General features: G+C 43.6%; 1 protein-coding gene across 21 annotated transcripts in view; it reads right to left on the bottom strand.

Moving 5' to 3' along the window:
* LOC105467111 (actin binding LIM protein 1) overlaps positions 1–20,266 on the bottom strand; it is a 389,869-nt gene that overhangs the window by 160,955 nt on the left and 208,648 nt on the right. For all 21 annotated transcript variants that reach the window (XM_024788343.2, XM_071069075.1, XM_024788338.2 and 18 more), the window contains exon 2: positions 7,016–7,150. Coding sequence is in view for 18 of the 21 variants with exons in the window: in XM_024788338.2 (XP_024644106.2) it covers positions 7,016–7,150 (135 nt within the window). In the remaining 3 variants the exon portion in view is untranslated. The remainder of the gene's footprint in view (positions 1–7,015; positions 7,151–20,266) is intronic.

The raw sequence follows: 20,266 nt of genomic DNA, 5'->3' as shown, positions 1-20,266 counted from the left end.
GCACCACTGCACTCCAGCCTGGGCAATGGATTGCAGTGAGCCAAGATTGCACCACTGCACTCCAGCCTGGGCAATTTTTTTAGACTCTGTCTCAAAAAAAAAAAAGAGAGAGAGAGGGGGGCTTGGTATGTTGCCCAGGCTGGGGTGCAGTGGTTAACCACAGGTGCGATCATAGTCCATTATAGCCCTGAACTTCTGAGTGAGACTCTGTCTCAAAACAAAACAAAACAAAACAAAAATTTATGAATAACCAAGTTCCAAATAAACATATGGCTATTGTTCATTCATTCATTCATTCACCTTATGAGTACCTGCCATGTCAGGCATTGTTGTAGGCACTGGGTTTACAGTGAACAAAACAGACAAAAATCTTTGCCCTCAAAGAGCTTACTCTCTAGTAGGGGGTGAAGATAAATTAATACAATGTATTAAATGATGTAAAATAAAAAAGATAAGGCAGGGACATGTGATACATGTGAGACATGTATCACATGTGAATACATGTATCACATGAGTTGTTGAAATTTTATATATGGGACAGCCCAGGAAAGGATCACTGAAAACAGACAATTTGGCTGAACAATCTTCTTGATTATCTGGGCAGTCTCCTTGGTCCTTGGTCTTTTCTAAATGGTCTAGAATTTTCTGGCAAAAAAAAAAAAAATAGATCTTGGTCCTTACCCTGAAAAATGCTCATGATAAACAACAATAATTATAATTAATTATAGATCAAAATAATGAACAAAATATATACGTATACTTAAAACGAACTATAATTCATATTTAAAGGGACACTTAGAAATGCCAGACAGTGCTAATTTGTCCTTTGTTAGAAGCAATTCCCCCAGAGAAGAATCTGCACAAATACCAACACATTCAAATCCAAATAGAGATGAATGCTTCTCTTTTGTTTTCAGGTTTCTTATTCTCTAATACAGTGTAAAATACAACCATGATACAGACAAAGTAAAACATTAAAAACCTATCACTGGAACGACATGACGGAATGAACAGATCACATTAAAACAACTCCTTTAAGTTAGTGGGATGAAGGCTGTAATGCACAAGGATGCAAAACAAAGCGATTGAACACTGAAGATAGAATAGCTCCACTCAGAACCCTGCAGCCACGTTCTACTCCCACTGGGTTATTACAAGAAATACCGTAAGCTTTTGGGATCTCCTTTTCATTTAATTACAGAATCCATCCATCAATTAAACCACTTTCTTCATCTCATTACCAGCCCAGTACATTTTCTGAGGTGACAAATGGTAATTAGGTTCTCCTTCCTTCAGATGCTGGCATTTAGTATTCAGTTCCTGCCTTTTGCTCTTTCCCAGGGAAATTTCACACACAATTATACAGCTTCAGTCATTATCCATATGCCAAAGGCTTCCAAATTCTTCTTCCCAACATAGACCACTATCTCAGAGCCCTACTGGACTCTGGAGGTACCATGTTACTCAACCTCAATATACCCCAAACTGAACTCATCTTTCTCCAGCACTGCCCTGCAAGGTGCTTCTATATTTCATTAGTTGGTGGCAACTCCATCTATCTACCCAGGCAGCTCAGCTGGATACATGGATCCCTCTTCACTCCTCCCATTCAGTCAGTCATCAAATTCTGTTGACCCTAACTTTGTCTCTTAAATCCTCTATTTTCTATCACACCTGCTACTACCTTACACTATTTCCACCTGTGGCTCTCCCCAGCTCCTTTCTATCTCCCCTGTGGCCCTCACGGCCTGCGTGCTGTGCATCTCCCATCACAGGACTTCTTGCTTGGTCTCATAAATGTTGCTTACTTATATGTCTCTTTTAATACCCCAGGAGTTCTTTGACAACCTGGTACGTTGTCTCTATTATTAGCACTTAGCACAATGTCCTGCATGGAGTATGTGTTCAATTAACATTTAGTAAATGGGCTTGGTGTGGTGGCACGTGCCTGTAATCCCAGCTACTCAGGATCACTTGAGCTCAGGAGTTTGAGACCAGCCTGGGCAACACAGTGAGACCCCCCCCATCTCAAAACAACCACAAAATAAAACATGTAGTAAATGGATGAGTAACTCATGAACCATCAGATCCCACAATGTCAGGCATTTTAGAAAGTGAGATGAGTTCACCAACACAATTTCTGCTCACCAATCCCTACCTTGTCACAGCTAAACCTGTGAAGTCACTGGGTCTGAAACTGACCTAAGTTTGTGCTATCAACTCTAACTCCTCCATCGCAACCCTTTCCCACCCTCAAATTTGTTTAGCTCTTGTGTAAAATGTTCAGTGTCCCCTTTCGCCCTTTTTTCAAAACTATTTTTAGCAAAAACAGTTCATCCTTGCTTTTCATTCCCAAAGGCATTTTACATCGTTGGCCTTTCTTTCTAGGGGAAATCAGCCTCTGAAATCAAGAAATAGAAGGCTCAAGAAATAGAAGGCTTTGTCTGCAAGGTAGATGTGTGAAGGCGAGGCAGGTGGGAGGGAGGGAAGGGAATTCCAGGGAGAAAGCTTGGCTGGACTCAAGGTCACAGTCAGAACTGGAATGTGCCTCCTGTGCATTCCGCCAGGTCTTGACCAAAAGCTCGGGCTTGTTTTGGCACATGCTCCCCACCCAAAATCCTCTGTCCTGGGACATCAGCTCAGTACCTGAACATCGCAACTCCAGGTGAAACAGAAGAAAACGAAACTGTTGTTTTAGGACTTGGCTGCAATTGGGTCACTGGGGCTAGGAGGAAGACAGCATTCCTCAGGGAAAAGACGGCTATTTCTGCTGGGATTTATAAGAAGTAAAGACGCCAAGGAAATTCAGTGTCCTGATCCGATTAGGATGGAGACAGAAGGGTCTTTGGAGAGAGAAGGGTCTTTGGAGAGAGAGCAAGCCCTGTCGAGATGGTGCAGACAAGGTTTGGAATAAGTCTGAAAAATGACCCTGGCTTGTACTTTCTGATCAATTTTCCCATAAACCTAAAACTGCTCTAGAATGAAGGAAAGAAATGAAAGAAGGAAATGAAAGAATGAAAGAAAAGAAGGAAAGGAATGGAAGGGAAGGGAAGGAAGGAAAAGGAAAGGAATAGAATGGAATGAGAAAGGAAGAAAAGGAAAGGAAGAAAGAAAAGAAAAACAAAAAGAAAAGAAAAGAAAAGGCTCTTGCTAATGAGAAATGTCTCATGTCAGAGATGGCCTGAGAATACGAGGGCAGTTGGTGCCTATTCTGTGCTGTGACCTCCCACCATTAGCCCAGACCTTAATTAAGTCTGCTGCTGAAAAGAGCTGCCTTGGGGTAGTGGTACTATGGAAGAGGACAGAGAGGAAAAATGTGTGGGATAAAGCAATAAAAAAGGCACAGCACTCACAGGAGGAGACCAAGACTTTGAAACTGGCAAGAATTTGGAGTGAGGGAACCACAGGAATGCATACCTCGAGGAATCTTTAGAACTGTGCTGTCCAGTACAGTAGCCACTAACCGCATGTGGCTACTGACCGTTTGAAATGTGTCTAGTCCAGGCCAGGCACGGTGGCTCATGCCTGTAATCCCAGCACTTTGGGAGGCCAAGGTGGGCGGATCACCTGAGGTCAGGAGTTCAAGACCAGCCTGGTCAACATGGTACAACCCTGTGTCTACAAATAATACAGAAAAAAATTAGCTGGGTGTGGTGTCACAACCCTGTAACCCCAGCTACTCGGGACGCTGAGGTAGGAGAATCACTTGAACCCAGAAGGTGTAGGTTGCAGTGAGCCAAGATCACTCCATTGCACTCCAGCCCGGGTGACAAGAGTGAAACTCCATCTCAAAAAAAAAAAGAATGTGCAGCCAGGTGCAGTGGCTGACGCCTGTAATCCCAGGGCTTTGGGAGGCTGAGGCAGGCAGATCACAAGGTCAAGAGATAGAGACCATCCTGGCCAACATAGTGAAAACTTGTCTCTACTAAAAAAAAAAAAAAATACAAAAATTAGCTGGGTGTGGAGGCGCACACCTGTAGTCCCAGCTACTCAGGAGGCTGAGGCAGAAGAATCCCTTGAACACGGGAGGCGGAGGCTGCAGTGAGCCGAGATCATGCCATTGCACTCCAGCCTGCCAACAGAGTATGACTCTGTACCAAACAAATAAAACAAAGCAAAGCAAAAAAACAAAAACAAAAAGAAATGTGTCTAGTCTAAATTGAGACGTGTTAAGGTAGTATTAAAAAAAAAGAATGTCAAGTATCTCAATACTTTTTATATTACTTATTGAAATGATAATATTTTAGATAGGGTTAAATAAAACATATTAATGAAAATTAACTACACCTTTCCCTTTCAACATTTTCAATATGGCTATTAGAATATTTAGAATTATACAAGTGGCTTGCATTTTTAAAAATTTATTTATTTTTTAAGTTTTGGGGTGCATGTGCAGGAAGTGCAGGTTTGTCACACAGGGAAACGTGTGCCAGCTTACATGATATTTCTGCCTGAAGCACTTCACCCTTTCAAGACTCCTCACATTTACAACAGTGATGACAGTGCTGCTCTAGAATCTTGGGAAAAGTCACGGACTCCCTACAGTATAAGGCACGGGGAACCTAAACCACTTTCTCCAGATATTAAAGAAAAGGATGATTCCAGAACGTTGGGACACAAGATAGTAGCCATTGCCAGATTAAGTGTGAGAAAATATAAATGTATAAGGATAGATGACTGACTCATTTATTTTAGTAACATTTTGTTAAATTGAAAAATAATTCCTACAAATAGCAAGTATTCTTAAAATGGAATTTAATTTAAACAAAAACTCGACTTTTCAAGAACACATTTATAGCATGAAACAAGATACAACTTTCCAAGATGAGGAATTTACATTTGGTCCTTAGAATTAAACTAAAGGAGGAAAAAAGCAAGGGAGCTTTCACCCCACAGGGGATAAATGAATGTCTATTCTAACACCTCGATGTGTTGAACAGTGAGTGCCAAGATCTGAGTCTACTACTCCATACTTTCAAGTAGAAATATAAAATATAGAGAGAGCTGGGCGTGGTGGCTCACACCTGTAATCCCAGCACTTTGGGATGCTGAGGCAGGAGAATCCCTTGAGATTAGGAGTCCAAGACCAGCCTGGCCAACATGATGAAACCCCGTCTCTACTAAAAAACAAAACAAAACAAAACAAAAACACAACAATTAGCTGGGCATAGTGGCGGGTGCCTGTAATCCCAGCTACTTGGGAGGCTAAGCCAGGAGAATTGCTTGAACCCAGGAGGCAGAGGTTGCAGTGAGCTGAGATCGCACCACTGCACTCTAGCCTGGCAACAGAGCAAGACTCCATCTCAAATAAATAGATAAATAATAAAATAGAATAAATAAAATAAAATATATATGTGGCTGCCGTCATTTATGGATTGTATTTATTTCATACCAAATCTATCCTTTGAGCCATGTCTCAATAAATTTATGAGAAAAAATAAAAATACAATGCTGACTCCAAGTTAGCTAAACTGGATATAACCAGAAAACATTTTTTCTCTGACATACCCCCTAAGAAGCTCTAATTGGGGGTCTATATTAATATACACTTATCTGGTATATGGAATCTGCAAACTTCAGACCTGGGATGATGTAAGTTTCACATGGTCTAGTCTCTTTATTTTACAGATAAGGACACTGAGCCACAGAGAGACAAGTAACTTGTCCACAATCAGCTGCTTAATGGCAAGGCAGGACTCAAGCCACACAACGTGACAGCACAGCACCCTGGGTGTGACCTTGATATTTCCTCATGGCCAACTTGGGTTGGGTGAAAACTGGGGTTTATCATACTTACTCACAGGGGTTTTCAGGAGGATTAAATAATCCCTCTCTGAGATGTGGACACAGTATTTGTAACGCATGTCATGCATTGAGCACTGAGCTCATTTGAGGCAGTTAAGCTCATACCCTCCCCTCTTTCCACCTTCTTGCCCTAGCTACACATGCTAGCATTCTTTCTTCTGAAAACTTTACCTTCAGTGTAAGGAACGGCTGTGGACTCCAGGAAAGCGCTCGCTCCTCCTTTATTCATGTATTTTGTGGTCACTAGGAAGACTAGAATCTACCTCAGAGCCCCCCTGGCCGTGGATGGATGGCTTAGGATGACAATGCTGAGTCTTTGTGACGTAAGACACTCAAAACAAAACACAGTTTCCAGAAATGAAGGTGCTTACCACAGGCAGGGCATAGGAATGAGGGTGCTTACCCCAGGCAGGGCACAGAGTAAATTTACAGAGTGCTCTCCGAGTCTCGTCTGCCTTCCTTCTCTGACATCCTTGAACCACATCTTGAGCTACCCGGACATGCCCTCAGCCCAAGTAACCTATTTATCAAACAAACACACAAAACCATTCTTCTTCCTTTTCTTCCCCAGTTGGCCACGCCCTGGTTCTGAAATAACAGGTTGGTGTATTTCATACAAAGATGCCAATCTTTGTAAACCCCAAAAGGTAGGCTTGTTAATGGAAATCAACACCAAACTGGTAGCTTCTTGGATGGGAGGTCTTTTTCTGCTTGGAGGTCTCCTGAGTGTTCTTGCTTAATTCTCAATTCTCAATACACACACACACACACACACACACACACACACACACACACACACAGAGGAGCCAGTGACTTGGCACCCAATCTTGCAAGTTTTCCAGGCCTCCTATAACTAATGGATATTGGGACAAGCTACTTTGTAGTAGGAGTTCCTCATTTCAGAGAAAAAGAAAAAGAAGGCAAAAACCACAGAAGTGTATTTTTATTGCTCTTTCTCAGTGTTAGTCCCTTCTTCCAGGAGAAGGGACCTCAGTGAGCACCCAAAGGCCCATGAACCACTGGTTTTAGCAGGACTCGTTCTCGCCCTAGAGTCTAACTGAATCCCAAACTGGCAGTAAATGATGTCAGGGCTTCTCAGGGCATTCACTTATCATCCAGTGACCCGATGTGGAGTTAAGGGGATGGGCTGGACCCAAGGTGAGCCCTGACCATGGCATGCCACTGAGCCACGAAGCTGCAGGCACCATACCTTTGCAGGTGAAACACTTGATGTGGAAATGTTTGGTCTGGACCCGAAGCACTTCACCCTTGCAAGGCTCCCCACATTTATGGCAGTGAATGACAGGCTTCTCTGATGGGTGGTGAGGGTCCTGAGGGTGCGCCACTGAAAGAAAATCAACAAAAGATCCAGGTGAGTAGAGACCATTCCTGCAAAAGGGGTCATCATGGTATCTCTGTAATTTTGGTGTCAAATGAGTCACAGAGATTGATTCGACAGGGTGAACGGAGCAGCCCCTCCAAGCCACAATCCTGGAGACACAAAGACCCATAAGACAGTCGTGGCTTTAACAGTCCAGGGGAGAAAACACCAGGCATGTTCCTCAGTGGAGCCTGCTGTCTTCTCCCTTCCTCCCAAACTTCTCTGGGATGACACCATTGAACTATTGAATACACAATCTTGCTTAGTTCAATATTTTGTAATGTGGATTTGTAATATGTCTTTATATTGATTTAGAAGGCATCTTCAGCAGGAGTTCACCGTGGACTGTAAGTCCTCGAAGATGGGGACCATTTCTTAAAGTTTATCCTTTTTGTCTCACCAGTTGTATTTCTCCCTCCTTCTCCCAGCTTCTTGGGACATAGCAGAATGTTCAGGCACCAAAGGTGCTCAGTAAATGTTTCTTTACTCATTAATTAGTGTGTGCTGGACAGTTTCTAGCCTGCTTTACCAGAGGGTCATTCCTGATCATAAATGGCAACTCATCCAATCTGTTGTGGGCCTATGATAAGCCTCCCATTATGTGCATAGTGTCTGATACACACACTGCAGGCGGTAAATTTTAAAAAAATAAACTAGGAACAACATGGATCTCTCTGAACCTCAGTTTCCTTTCCCATAAAACAAAGAGGATTGGCCCAGGGGATTTATAGGGTCTTTTCAGACCCTAACATCACATGATGGGGCTTACAAGGATACTAAGAGAATACTAAAAGAATACTCATAGTTTCCAGAGTGTGGCCTTCAGAGACTAGAAGTTACTGTGACTGCCCAGCGCTAGGACTGGGATGTACAGCCTCCCCTTTACAAAGGCCTGGAGATAAGGCAGTGAGGGGACACTTGTGGCTTTGAGCTCACCAAGAGTTTTCATTTAACTTGCAGTTTCTCCAGCTAGAGAATGCAGATAGGCAGTGTTTGCTACCAAATTCCCTTTTTGATGTGGAGCCTCAGAAGCAGGAATATCACGGTGATATATAAAAACATACTCCTTAGGGAATGACATGAGCAAGAATGACATGAGCAAGGAATGACATGAGCAAGGAATGACATGGGACAAGAACATTGAACCTAAAATTAATCAACCAACACAAAGATGATTTTTCTCTCCAAAGGTAAAACCAGGTTGAGCAGGGGGCAGATGTGGGCAGATACTGCTGAAACTCAGTTTAGGAAACACCTTACAACAAGGAGCTCGCTGTATACCACAATATAACAGTTCACTGTTTCTCTCAGACCTCAGCAGTGTTCTCATTTCGCCTGGCAAGAGTTTGAACAAGATAGTCCAAATAATCCATTATTGGCTAACTTCTGAGAAACAAGGTTCTTCTTGTGAGATTCTGACTAGGAGCAGGTGTAGTTTCAGGTGGAACACCTGATCTGTGCTCTCTGCAATGGACCCTGGGAATGGCCACAAAGATACCACGGTTGCAATTCACCTGCAATTCCATATCTACCCCCTGGGATCTCTCTTGAAAACCTGTATTTACAACATAACTCAGTTATTATCTAAAGGAATTAAGGAGGGACATGCTCTCAAGATCTCTAAACAATGACTGACTTTTAAAGTGATGCATATCAAGGCCAAAAAACCTATCCCTTGCACATTAAAAAAAAAAAAAAAAAAGTTTTCTTGGCTGGGCACAGTGGCTCATGCCTGTAATCCCAGCGCTTTGGGAGGCCCAGGTGGGTGGATCACCTGAGGTCAGGAGTTCAAGACCAGCCTGGCTAACATGGTGAAACCCGGTCTCTACTAAAAATACAAAAATTAGTCGGGCGTGGTGGCAGGTGCCTGTAATCCCAGCTACTCAGGAAGCTGAGGCAGGAGAATCGCTTGAACACGGGAGGCGGAGGTTGCAGTGAGCCGAGATCACACCATTGCACTCCAGCCTGGAGGACAAGAGCGAGTCTTTGTCTCAAAAAAAAAAAAAAAAAAAAAAAAAAAAAAAAAAAAAGTTTTCCTAAAAATATCTGCTTTAAGTCCTTGTGTTTTTTAAGTTAATTCCTGCTTCCTATAAGAAAGAAGACAAGTGGTATTTATTGGCATCTACTAAATGCCACACATAGTGCAGGGTGTTTACATAAGCCACTTTATTTCATCCTCACCACCTCTCTCTCTCAGTGAAGTGAGTAATACTGTTCCCATTTGACAGTTGACAGATAAGGAAACAGAGCCGCAGAGAAGTTGAACAACCTGCCCAAGAAGCAGAGGAAGCTGAAAGATCCACACCCAGACCTTTCTGACTGCCAAGTTCATGCTCCTTCCATGAAGTTTGTAAAAATCAGAAAATTGTTGTAAGTCAAAAATAATTATTATTTATAAGTATTATTATTATACCTTTAATTTATATGGCAAGTTCAAGTGCCGTTCTAAAAGCAGCAGCTAGGGCTTGGCGTGTAAAGGGCACACACGTAGTAATAAGGTTTTTGATAACTGAGCATGGCACCCAGGTGGTAACACACAAGGCAACTGTATGGATCCCCCTGATCAGAACCTTCTGTACCATGTATTAAAAAGGCAGGTTCTTCAGCCCCAGTGACTAGGAGTGGGAGTCAGGCATCTACCTTTTTAGTAAACTACTCAGGTGATTCTTACGCATACTCCAATTTAAGAGCTATATTTCCCTTTAGAATTCAGACAATATGAATATGCCAGCTGCAGAGAAGAGCTAGAATTTCAAAAGTAATTCAAAAGACCATCCTCTTCAGCAACAATATGAGAACATAGTGAATCTCTTGACTATACAGGAGAATGCATTTTTGGATAAGAAAATGCACTGTAGTTTTTCTTAACACTTGAATTTCTTATTGCTAAGCAAGGAAGTCATGCTGAGTAATGATGAGGGAAGGAAAATATCATTTCATTTCTTGGCTTTTCTCTATGTCCAAATAAAGGAGCCACTGCCAATGCTGGCACCAGCTACCAAGGTCAGAACTGGGATCAGCATCTGCATTTTGCAAGAGTTTCCCTTTGGAAATATACATTACACCACAAAGTCCTCCATGCCCAGAGATGACTTGCTTTGCTTTCACCCAGAGACTAGACTGTGTTTAGTTGCCTTTCCTTCATACAACAGCCTAGGCAGACACATCAGAACAACCCATTTGTAAAGAATTCGGCTTTTCTTACTAGAGAAGGACAGAATCCAAAGACCAAGAGAGATTCGGTTCTTATTTCATCCCAACTCAAGTCAGTGTCAAGAAAGGAATCTCTCTCCTTTTCAAAAATGAATAAAGAGGTTAACTTTATATAACTGTCTTTGACAGTCTGGTTATTACCAAATGTATGTTTGTTGACCTAATGTTACAATTTTGAAATATGCTGCGTCATTTCCAATACAGACATGACATTGGTTCTGCACTTCCCCTTATCTGCCAACTGGCTCTGCTGCAAATTTTTACTTGACTGTTCCATCTTTCAAGGCTCAAGTGGTCCCTACTTATTTTATTGATAGGGAAACTCAGGAGCAAAGAGTTTACATTCCTTGCCCAAAGTCATCAGGAGTTACTGGCAGAGGCACACTTGGCACTCAGGCTCCCAGCCCTTTCCACTCTACCAAGTAGTCAATGATTTACCCTGGAACTTGAGCAGACACAGTTCAAACCTTCCATGGCTCATCATTTTTGTTGCCTAAATAAGGATTGTACAACGAAAAACCGAAAGCATGGCTGCATACTCTCTGAACAATGAGGAAATACCTACAAAGAGCCAAGAGTCCACTTGCCTGAAAAAGTAATGGGATTCCTCCACTGCAGAATACCCAGTTTGGAGGAATTCTCACTACTCAGCTAAAGCAGCCGATTGCACCGCTTACTGGGGAGTTTCACACTGTCTTTCAGAGTCAAGCAAAGCAGATCAGCCACGTCTCTGAACTCCAGTGCAGGACAGAAAGCAAAAATGCCATTTTCGATGTGTTACTTTTGGAATGTCTATTAACGATCTCAGGCAATGAGACTGGGAGAATGAGACCATTGCAGAAATTCCAGTAACCTTCAGTGCAGTCAAGCAGAGGCCATGACAGATCATAAGAGGAAGTCCACAAAGCTAAGCAGAGTCCCTCTTTCAAATCCAGAACTAGCCTCATCTTGCCCAAGCTACCTCTCTCTGGGGAACAGGCTGTGGAACTAGACTGCCAGAAACAGAACATCTGGGAAAGCACATTTGAAATAAAAATCTCCTAACAGGTAAATATCACAAACCTGTGACAGAGTACTTTTTTTTTTTTTTTTTTTTTTTTTTTTTTTTTTTTGTGACAGAGTCTTGCTCTGTCGCCAGGCTGGAGTGCAGTGGTGTGATGTCAGCTCACTGCAACCTCTGCCTCCTGGATTCAAGCAGTTCTTCTGCCTCAGTCTCCCTAGTAGCTGGGACTATAGGCGCATACCACCACGCCCAGCTAATTTTTGTATTTTTAGTAGAGACGGAGTTTCCCCATGTTGGCCAGGATAGTCTCGATCTCTTGACCTTGTGATCCGCCCGCCTCGGCCTCCCAAAGTGCTGGGATTACAGGCATAAGCCATCGTGCCCGGCCCAGAGTACTCTTAGTTACAGCTTGCTCTGGGTCATCTGAAATACTCAGTATATCGCAGGTAACATACATATTCTCCCTCTCAAGCCCCCTTCCTTCCTCATTGCACCATCACTCCCTAACCCCTAAGCCTTTGGAACAACACGGTGCTTGATGGCTTCCAAAACCCTTTCCTCTGCTCTATCTCATTTCACTCTCACAGGAGTTCTCAGGTAGGAAGAACAGGTACCATCAACCCCTTCTTAGAAACAGACAAACTGAGGCTCAGAGGAACGAAGTGACTCACCCAAGGTGGCGCAGCCAAGAAATAAAGAGTTGGTGGCAACCTAGTGCAGTGACTTCTAACCCAGACCTCTTTATACCAGAATAATCCCCTAATCACCAGTGCTTCAACCTGAGTCTACCCTCTCTTTCATTTCCCACCAAATTTTGTCCACCCTCACATCCCCTTTGCCTCATCCCTTTTCCTGTCCCATGAACCCAGGCCCTCAACTCCTTTTTCTTGGATTGCTGAAAATTTCCCACGCCCTGGTTTTTTTGTTTGTTTGTTTTTTCTGAGACTGAGTTTTGCTCTGTCACCAGGCTGGAGTGCAGTGGCACGATCTCGGCTCCCTGCAATCTCTACCTCCCAGGTTTAAGCGATTCCCCTGCCTCAGCCTCCCAAGTAGCTGGGACTACAGGCACGCACCACCACGCTCAGCTAATTTTTGTATTTTAGTAGAGACAGGGTTTCACCATGTTGGCCAGGATGGTCTCGACCTCTTGACCTCGGGATCTACCAGGCTCTGCCTCCCAAAGTGTTGGGATTACAGGTGTGAGCCACCGCACCTGGCCCCTGGCTTTTTTCTCCAAATGCAACCAGCAAAGCGTATTCTACCCAGGGAGGTGCAGCCTAACTCCCCACTCCTTAAGTGTGGGCTGTACATAGTGATCTCCTCCTATAGAGTACAGTGTGGATAGGAAGAAAAAAACGACTAACTTTACAACAGAGAAATCTGACAGACAATATCCCAGCCACGTGAGCAAGGTAAACATCAACAGTGATAAGTCACGTTGACAGAATGTACCTTTGATATGATGTGATGAAACAAAACAAAACAAAACAAAACAAAATCCATAATCCTTATGAAATCATGAGAAAAATCCCAAATGGAGGGACATTCTACAAAACAAAAACACCTGACAACTACTCTTCAAAATTGTAAAGATCATAAAAAACAAAGAATGTCTGAGAAATGATCACAGCCAAGAGGAGCCTACGGAGATGTGATGACTAAACGTAATGTGGGATCCTGGATGGGATCCCAGAACAGAGAAAGAACATTAGGTAAAAACTACGGAAATCTGAATAGTGTGGACTTTAGTTTACAACAGTGTGCCAATATGGTCCAGTAACTATAACAAATGTATTATACCAACACAAAATGTTACTAACAGGGGAAACCAAGTGTTGAGTATATAGGAAATACCTGTATTATCTTCTCAATTTTTTTTTATTCATCTAAAATGGTTTTAAGAAAATAAAGCTTATAAGCTGGGCACAGTGGCTCACGCCTGTAATCCCAGCACTTTGGGAGGCCAAGGTGGGCGGATCATTTAAGGTCAGGAGTTCAAGACCAGCCTGGCCAACATGGTAAAACCCCATCTCTACTAAAAATACAAAAATTAGCTGGGTATGGTGGCGTGCACCTGTAGTCCCAGCTACTCGGGAGGCTGAAGCAGGAGAATTGTTTGAACCCAGGAGGCAGAGGTTGCAGTGAGCCGAGATTGTGCCATTGCACTCCACCCTGGGACACAAGAGCAAAAGTCTGTCTCCAAAAAAATAAATAAATTAAATAAAATAAAGCTTATTTTAAAAAGAAAAACAAAGGCAGGGCACGGTGGCTCACACCTGTAATCTCAGCACTTTGGGAGGCTGGGGTGGGCAGATCAACTGAGGTCAGGAGTTCCAAACCAGCGTGGCCAACATGGCAAAACTCTGTCTCTACTAAAAATACAAAAATTAGCTGGGTGTGGTGGCAGGTGCCTGTAATCCCAGGACTTGGGAGGCTGAGACAGGAGATTCGCTTGAACCCAGGAGGCGGAGGTTGCAGTGAACCAAGATCACGCCACTGCACTCCAGCCTGGGTGAGACTCAGCCTCAGAAAAAATTAAAATAATAATTTTAAAAAAAGAAAAAGAACAACAACAGAAGTTCCAAATAGCTCTCTCAGTCCCAACTCCTCAAGCTTAAAGTTCTCCACCTAACTTCAGAGATCTTCAATAACATGGCTCATGTCCGCTTTTTAGGTGTGTAAGAAGGAACCACCTCTATTGAGTACTTATCCCTGTGCTAAGTGATTTGATCACAGACAGTCCGACTCTGGAGACCAAGCACTAAAATACTCTACTATTTATTTGTATTAATTTATAAATCTCCCTTGAGCGAGGCCTTCTGACCACTTCTTGGTCTAGCATCTTCACTCCCATTATAACCTCCCTTCCTGTGGTTTCTCTTCTCATGTGTTCAAATCAAACTTGACCCATATGGTGTAGCCCAGTGGGTCAATGACCCATATGGTGCACCCAGCAACCCTGGTGCTTCTCTGAAGCTTTCATGCTGGCTTAGATTGATAAAATATTTCCTTCTCCTCCATGTCCTCCAGCACTGAATATCTGTACCATCACCAATGCTTCTCTTGGTTTGTGTTTCTTTTGCTTTTACTTCACAATCCTGGCCCTACAAAACTGCAAGCTCAATGGTCAGTTCCTCCAAATGTCTGAAATAGTTCTGATTTCAAATATCAAATAGCCTGAGTTGTCATCTCTGTACTTCTCAGTTCAATGTTTGGATTAGGGAAAATAGGGTTACCGCCTAACAACACTATAGGGGTGTCTCCTATGTGAAGGTCCAGGGTCCTGAACTTCTGACGTTTGCAATAAATCATTCCAGAACACTATTACATTATTATAACAAGTAAAATGTACTGAATATTTAACGATGTTCCAGGCACTGTAACAATTAATTGCTACTCACAATCAAAATAACTGCGTCACGATTGCCGTATGGGAGACTGTTGCACAATTCCTGTTTTGCAGAGGAGGAAACCAAGGCTAAGAAGAGTTAAAAACTTTGTCCAAGAAAATGTAGCTAAGAAGGAACAGTTTTACTCTGGCCACATTTGGAAGCACTGTATAGGGGATTTCCACAGGAAAAAATTATCTAGCATAGAAGGAAATCAAGCTGGTCTAATGTCCTCACTAGGCCCTGGGTACATGGCTCAGAATTGGTGAATGCCCAGCTGCGTCATCATTCCAAAAGCAACACCTGCTAGTCAATACGCAGATGAGAAACAAGGCTTGAAGTACAAACAGAAATTCTTCCAGGCTGCAGCCATTTATGGCAGAAGAACATGTACAGAGTCAGGGTGAGATAGCAAGGAAACACGACCTGACGTTGGGAGGACCCTCTCGGCCACCTCCAGCCTGAGCTGAGGCCTGGATTGGAAATCTCTCTCTGGTTGAGACTGGTCTGGATTTGCAATCCTAAAATGCTCCTCTGTGTGGTAAGGTTGATTTCTGCTTAAAGACAGGAGTCCTATTCTCATGGCAGTCTACATTTGAGAGAGACTGCTTCATTACCTAGAATATTTTCTCTGCTTCTACCCCATTGGTTCCCACTAAACTGTAAACACATATCACAGAGATGTGCCCTCTCCCACCTCCTACTCCCTTTCTTTGTGCTAGACCAGCACTAGTATTGAGCCCAGAAAACAAGAAACTCAACAGTTTAAATAAGTGCACAGAGTGCTTAATTTGCAGTTTACCTAAAGGCCCATTTCCTGCTGTGGCAAGTGGTAGTTACTTGAAGCTACACACACAGTTACCCTGTCATTAGTTGTCCAAAATGATCCTTCTCTTAAATTGGCTTCCACGACCTCATTTTCTTATACCATGTGAGTTCGGTAAACAGAATTATTAGTTGGCACAAACAGTCCCGGGGATGGGCAGTATGGTGGTGGGCTTCCCTGCCACTTGTGGCTTTCACCAGTTGATACCCTGATACTGGCTGGGCGTGTGGCTCAAGTCTGTAATCTCAGCACTTTGGGAGGCCCAGGTAGGCAGATCACGAGGTCAGGAGTTAGAAACCAGCCTGGCCAACGTGGTGAAACCCTGTTTCTACTAAAACTACAAAAAATTAGCTGGATGTGGTGGCATGCACCTGTAATCCCAGCTACTCAGGAGGCTGGGGCAGGAGAACCACTTGAACCTGGGAGGCAGAGGCTGCAGTAAGCTGAGATCGTGCCACCGCACTCCAGCCTGGGGACAGAGCAAGACTCCATCTCAAAAAAAAAAAAAAAAAGAAAGAAAGAAAGAAAAGATACCCTGATACTTGGCCAGGCGTGGTGGCTCATGCCAACACTTTGGGAGGCCAAAGCAGACGGATCACCTGAGGTTGGGAGCTCGAGAAGAGCCTGGCCAACAAGGTGAAACCCCATCTCTACTAAAAACACAATAATTAGCCAGGCATGATGGCGGGCACCTGTAGTCCCAGCTACTAGAGAGGCTGAGGCAGCAGAATTGCTTGAACCCAGGAGGCAGAGGTTGCAGTGAGCTGAGATCATACCACTGCACACCAGCCTGGACAACAGAGCGATACTCTGCCTAGAAAAAAAAAAAAATCTGATAATTCTGATACTTCATTTGCCTTTTCTGTGGCTACGTGATAGGTCCTTGCTATTCCTTCAAACATAAAAGATGCTGTCAGCAACCGTCAGCTGGACTCCTGATTATAGAAACAGCCTCTGCTCAAATCCAGTTAATCTGATTCCCCCAAGGCAAGGAGGTACTAGGATTATCATAATTCAGCCAGGAAATTTCCTCCTTATAAATCACTTGGCACACTTGCCCTGATGTGCTACACCTGCCTTCTCCATGTGACGATTAATTTCAGAAAGGGATTTTAAAATTGGCTTGGTGCCTTTTCCTCCTCCTCCTAAAAGCATGACTCCTTTGACACACCTTTTGATTGAGATGACTCACTGAAATTACACCCTTCTCTGACCTCTCCTAGCCTTTCTCTGACCATGTTCAACCATTTGTCTACAACCCCCACCTCTTCTCTCTAATTGCAATTAGAAGGGACCTCGGAGTAGGGGACTGGATTCCCAGTCCTGCCTTTCCTGACACATGCCTCAACTTCCCTGAGACTGTAAAAGGGGCCAAGAATACATGCCCAACCTTCCAGTGTGGTAGCAGAGACAGTGTGAGGCCATATCCTCCTAGGATCCTGCTATGGTTTCAATGACCCCTCCAAAATCATGTTGAAATTTCCTTGCCATTGTAAACATTAAGAGGAGAACCTTCAAGAGGTGCTTCAGTCACAAAGGCTCTGCCCTCATGAATGGATTAGTGCCGTCACAGCAGGAGTGAGGGAGTTATCACAGGAGCAGGTTGCTGATAAAAGGATAAAGTTCAGTCCCTATCCTGGCTCTCACACTCTAGTTTGCCCTTCTGCCTCCATCATGGGATAACGCCAACAAGAAAGCCCTTGCCAGATACAAATGTCTTGACCTTGGACTTCCCAGCCTGAGGAACCATAAGAAATAAATTCTGTTTCTTTATAAATTACCCAATCTGTGATATTCTGTTCCAGCAACACAAAATGGACTAAGGCAGAGCCCCACAGCCTCAGCCTGGCACACAGATGCCCATGTCAGCTGAATGTCAGGAAAGACTGTCACTGACCTGTATGAGCAAGAATTTCTGAAGCATTACAAAAATCCCTTCGGAAATTTGATTGAACCTTTTAGGGTCATCCAGGGATCTCAAATATCCCTGCACCAGCAATTCTACTTAGAAATGAATCCAGCCTAACAAACGGGCATTGGCTTCAGTCTGAACTCCGCCAGCAGAACATCACATCTTTATGGACCACGAGAGAGCCACATCCATCCTGATTCTGAGAGTGGGAGGGATTGTGGTCCCATCTGAGCCATTTACAGAAATACAAGAGAGAGGGTCAGAGTCTATTACCCTAGGGTCTTAAGACAGGGTTTAGTTTAAGCATGGTACCACCATTACCTTCTACCCTCTAATTCCAAATCCAGACACCTCCAAGGAATTTGAAAAGCAAAAACCAAAGAACTAAGATATTGATTGAGGTGTCTCTGTGGCACAAATCCATTTGTCTCCAGCACAGGAAGTCTCCCAGCTGTCCTTGCCTTTTCTTTCTGGCTGCTTCTACTCCAGGACATACTCAGAATCATTAAGTAGTTAAAAACAGCATTTCAAACAGACTAATGAAAAAAGCTAATATATGTGTGGCACTTTACAATTTATAAAAGGTATTCAAAGATAATAACTCCTGTGATCCCATCAACCCCAATTACACTGATTCTACAGATATAGAAATTGGACTTCGAAAATCTTAAGGGGGTTTCTGGGGAGAAGAAAATAAAATTTTAAGGCATTCACCCTTGCAGTAGAGACTATGCCCAGCCCTTCCCAACTGTATGGTTGACTTCACCTTGGCAGCTTGAAATTGGCTGCAGTGGAAGCATTTACACCATGGAAATTGGCAAACTTTATAAATCAGGGCTTTCCTCTTCCTGCCCTCTGGAGAGCTGGTTGTTAAACATTTACCTGCACATCATTGTGCCCAAGGTTATACTGCTTCCAAATTGCAGAGTGAAGCTTTTCATTCAAGTGCTTATAAATTTCAGAAACAAGAAAGTGAACCCTTTCTGGAAAGGCACTCTTGTTCTTGCATTGTGAATAAAGATACAAACCCGCCCTCACCTGGGTCTCTCCAGTGTCTGCACACCCACTGGGAGATGAAAGCATGAGACTTGTGTTCACAGCATCCAACGTGCAATGTCAGACATGATACTACACATTCTAGAACTACTCTCTAGACACCTAGGTTCCTGACTCCTCCCAGACCTGAACTTCAGGCTCATTCAAGCTCTCTGTATGACCTACTTTTGCTGGGTGTAACCTCTGCAAGAAAATGCAAACACATATAATCTACACCTGTCACCTTGCTAGGTATTCCCTTGAGTAGAGAATAAAAGATCATCTACCAAAGTTTAACAAAGCACTTCGCGAAGACTATTACTTGCAAAGAAAAAATATGTTAAAGTCCAACATGGGACTGGGAGGAGAAGGGAGAGGAAGAAAAAATTTTTAAATCCCTCCATGAAACTCCTAAATGTAACCTTCCAACCCTTGGAAAATAGGCCAGATGTGGTGGCTCATGCCTGTACTCCCAGCACTTTGGGAGGCCAAAGCAGGTGGATCACCTGAGGTCAGGAGTTCCAGGCCAGTCTGGCCAACATGGCGAAACCCAGTCTCTACTAAAAATACAAAAATTAGCCGGGTGTGGTGGCACACACCAGTAATCCCAGCTACTGGGGAGGATAAGACAGGAGAATCACTTGAACCCGGGAGGCGGAGGTTGCAGTGAGCCAAGATTGCACCACTCACACCTTATTAATGAATGCAATTCTCCCCACTAAAGTATTAGACATGTTTTTCACCAACACGTCCCCACTCCAACAAATGTCCTCAATATCATTTCATCTCTGCTACCTTTTTAGGAAAGAGCCTATAACAAGACATATAAAAAATCTGAATGAGATGCCATCAGACCAGTGCCCCACTCCCATGGGAGTTTTCACAAACACAACTTGCCTGGAGGAATGTCAACACCAGTGTCAGCACCAGAGATGTGCCGGAAAATTAGAAACATTAGGATATGCCTATAAGTAATTGATCCCTTACTAAAATAAGGCACTAGGAGGGGTTCAGGGCACAGCTATGAAAAACACAAGTGTGGGCCAAGCATGGTGGCTCACGTCTGTAATCCCAGCACTTTGGGAGGCCGAGGTGGGTGGATCACCTGAGGTCAGGAGTTCGAGACCAGCCTGACCAACATGGACAAACTCCGTCTCTACTAAAAATACAAAATTAGCCGGGCATGGTGGCGTTCGCCTGTAATCCCAGCTACTTGGGAGCTGAGGCAGGAGAAACGCTTGAACCTAGAAGGCACAGACTGCAGTGAGCTGAGATCGTGCCATTGCACTCCAGTCTGGGCAACAAGAGTGAAACTCCATCTCAAAAAAAGAAAGAAGAAAGAAAAACACGAAATAGTGTGGACTGTCAACTCATTTGTTCAATCCCTTTGCCGTGCAACAACCAGAATGATCTTTTAAGTGCATAATATAAACAGATCACTCCACTAATCCTTCTCTCACTCCCCTGTGGAAGATGCCCTCTGGCCCCACCACCTCTTCCAGCCTCTTCTCACATCCTCTCTCCACATCCTCCCAAGTTCTGGCTCTTGCTGCTTCAAGATCTCCAGGCATACTTTTCCCTGCCCAGAAGTCTCTTCCCCAGCTGTTTGCAAGCCCAGCTCCCTCTCCTCCTCCTGGTCGCACCCTCAAGCTTCTACGTCACCTCTTCTGAGACTCCTCCCTGAACTATCTCATTAAAGCCA

This window comes from Macaca nemestrina, chromosome 9 (genome assembly GCF_043159975.1).
Source record: "Macaca nemestrina isolate mMacNem1 chromosome 9, mMacNem.hap1, whole genome shotgun sequence".
Classification (NCBI taxonomy): Eukaryota; Metazoa; Chordata; class Mammalia; order Primates; family Cercopithecidae; genus Macaca; species Macaca nemestrina.
The sequence above is the reverse complement of the archived record's forward strand: the minus strand, read 5'-3'. Positions and strand labels throughout refer to the sequence as shown.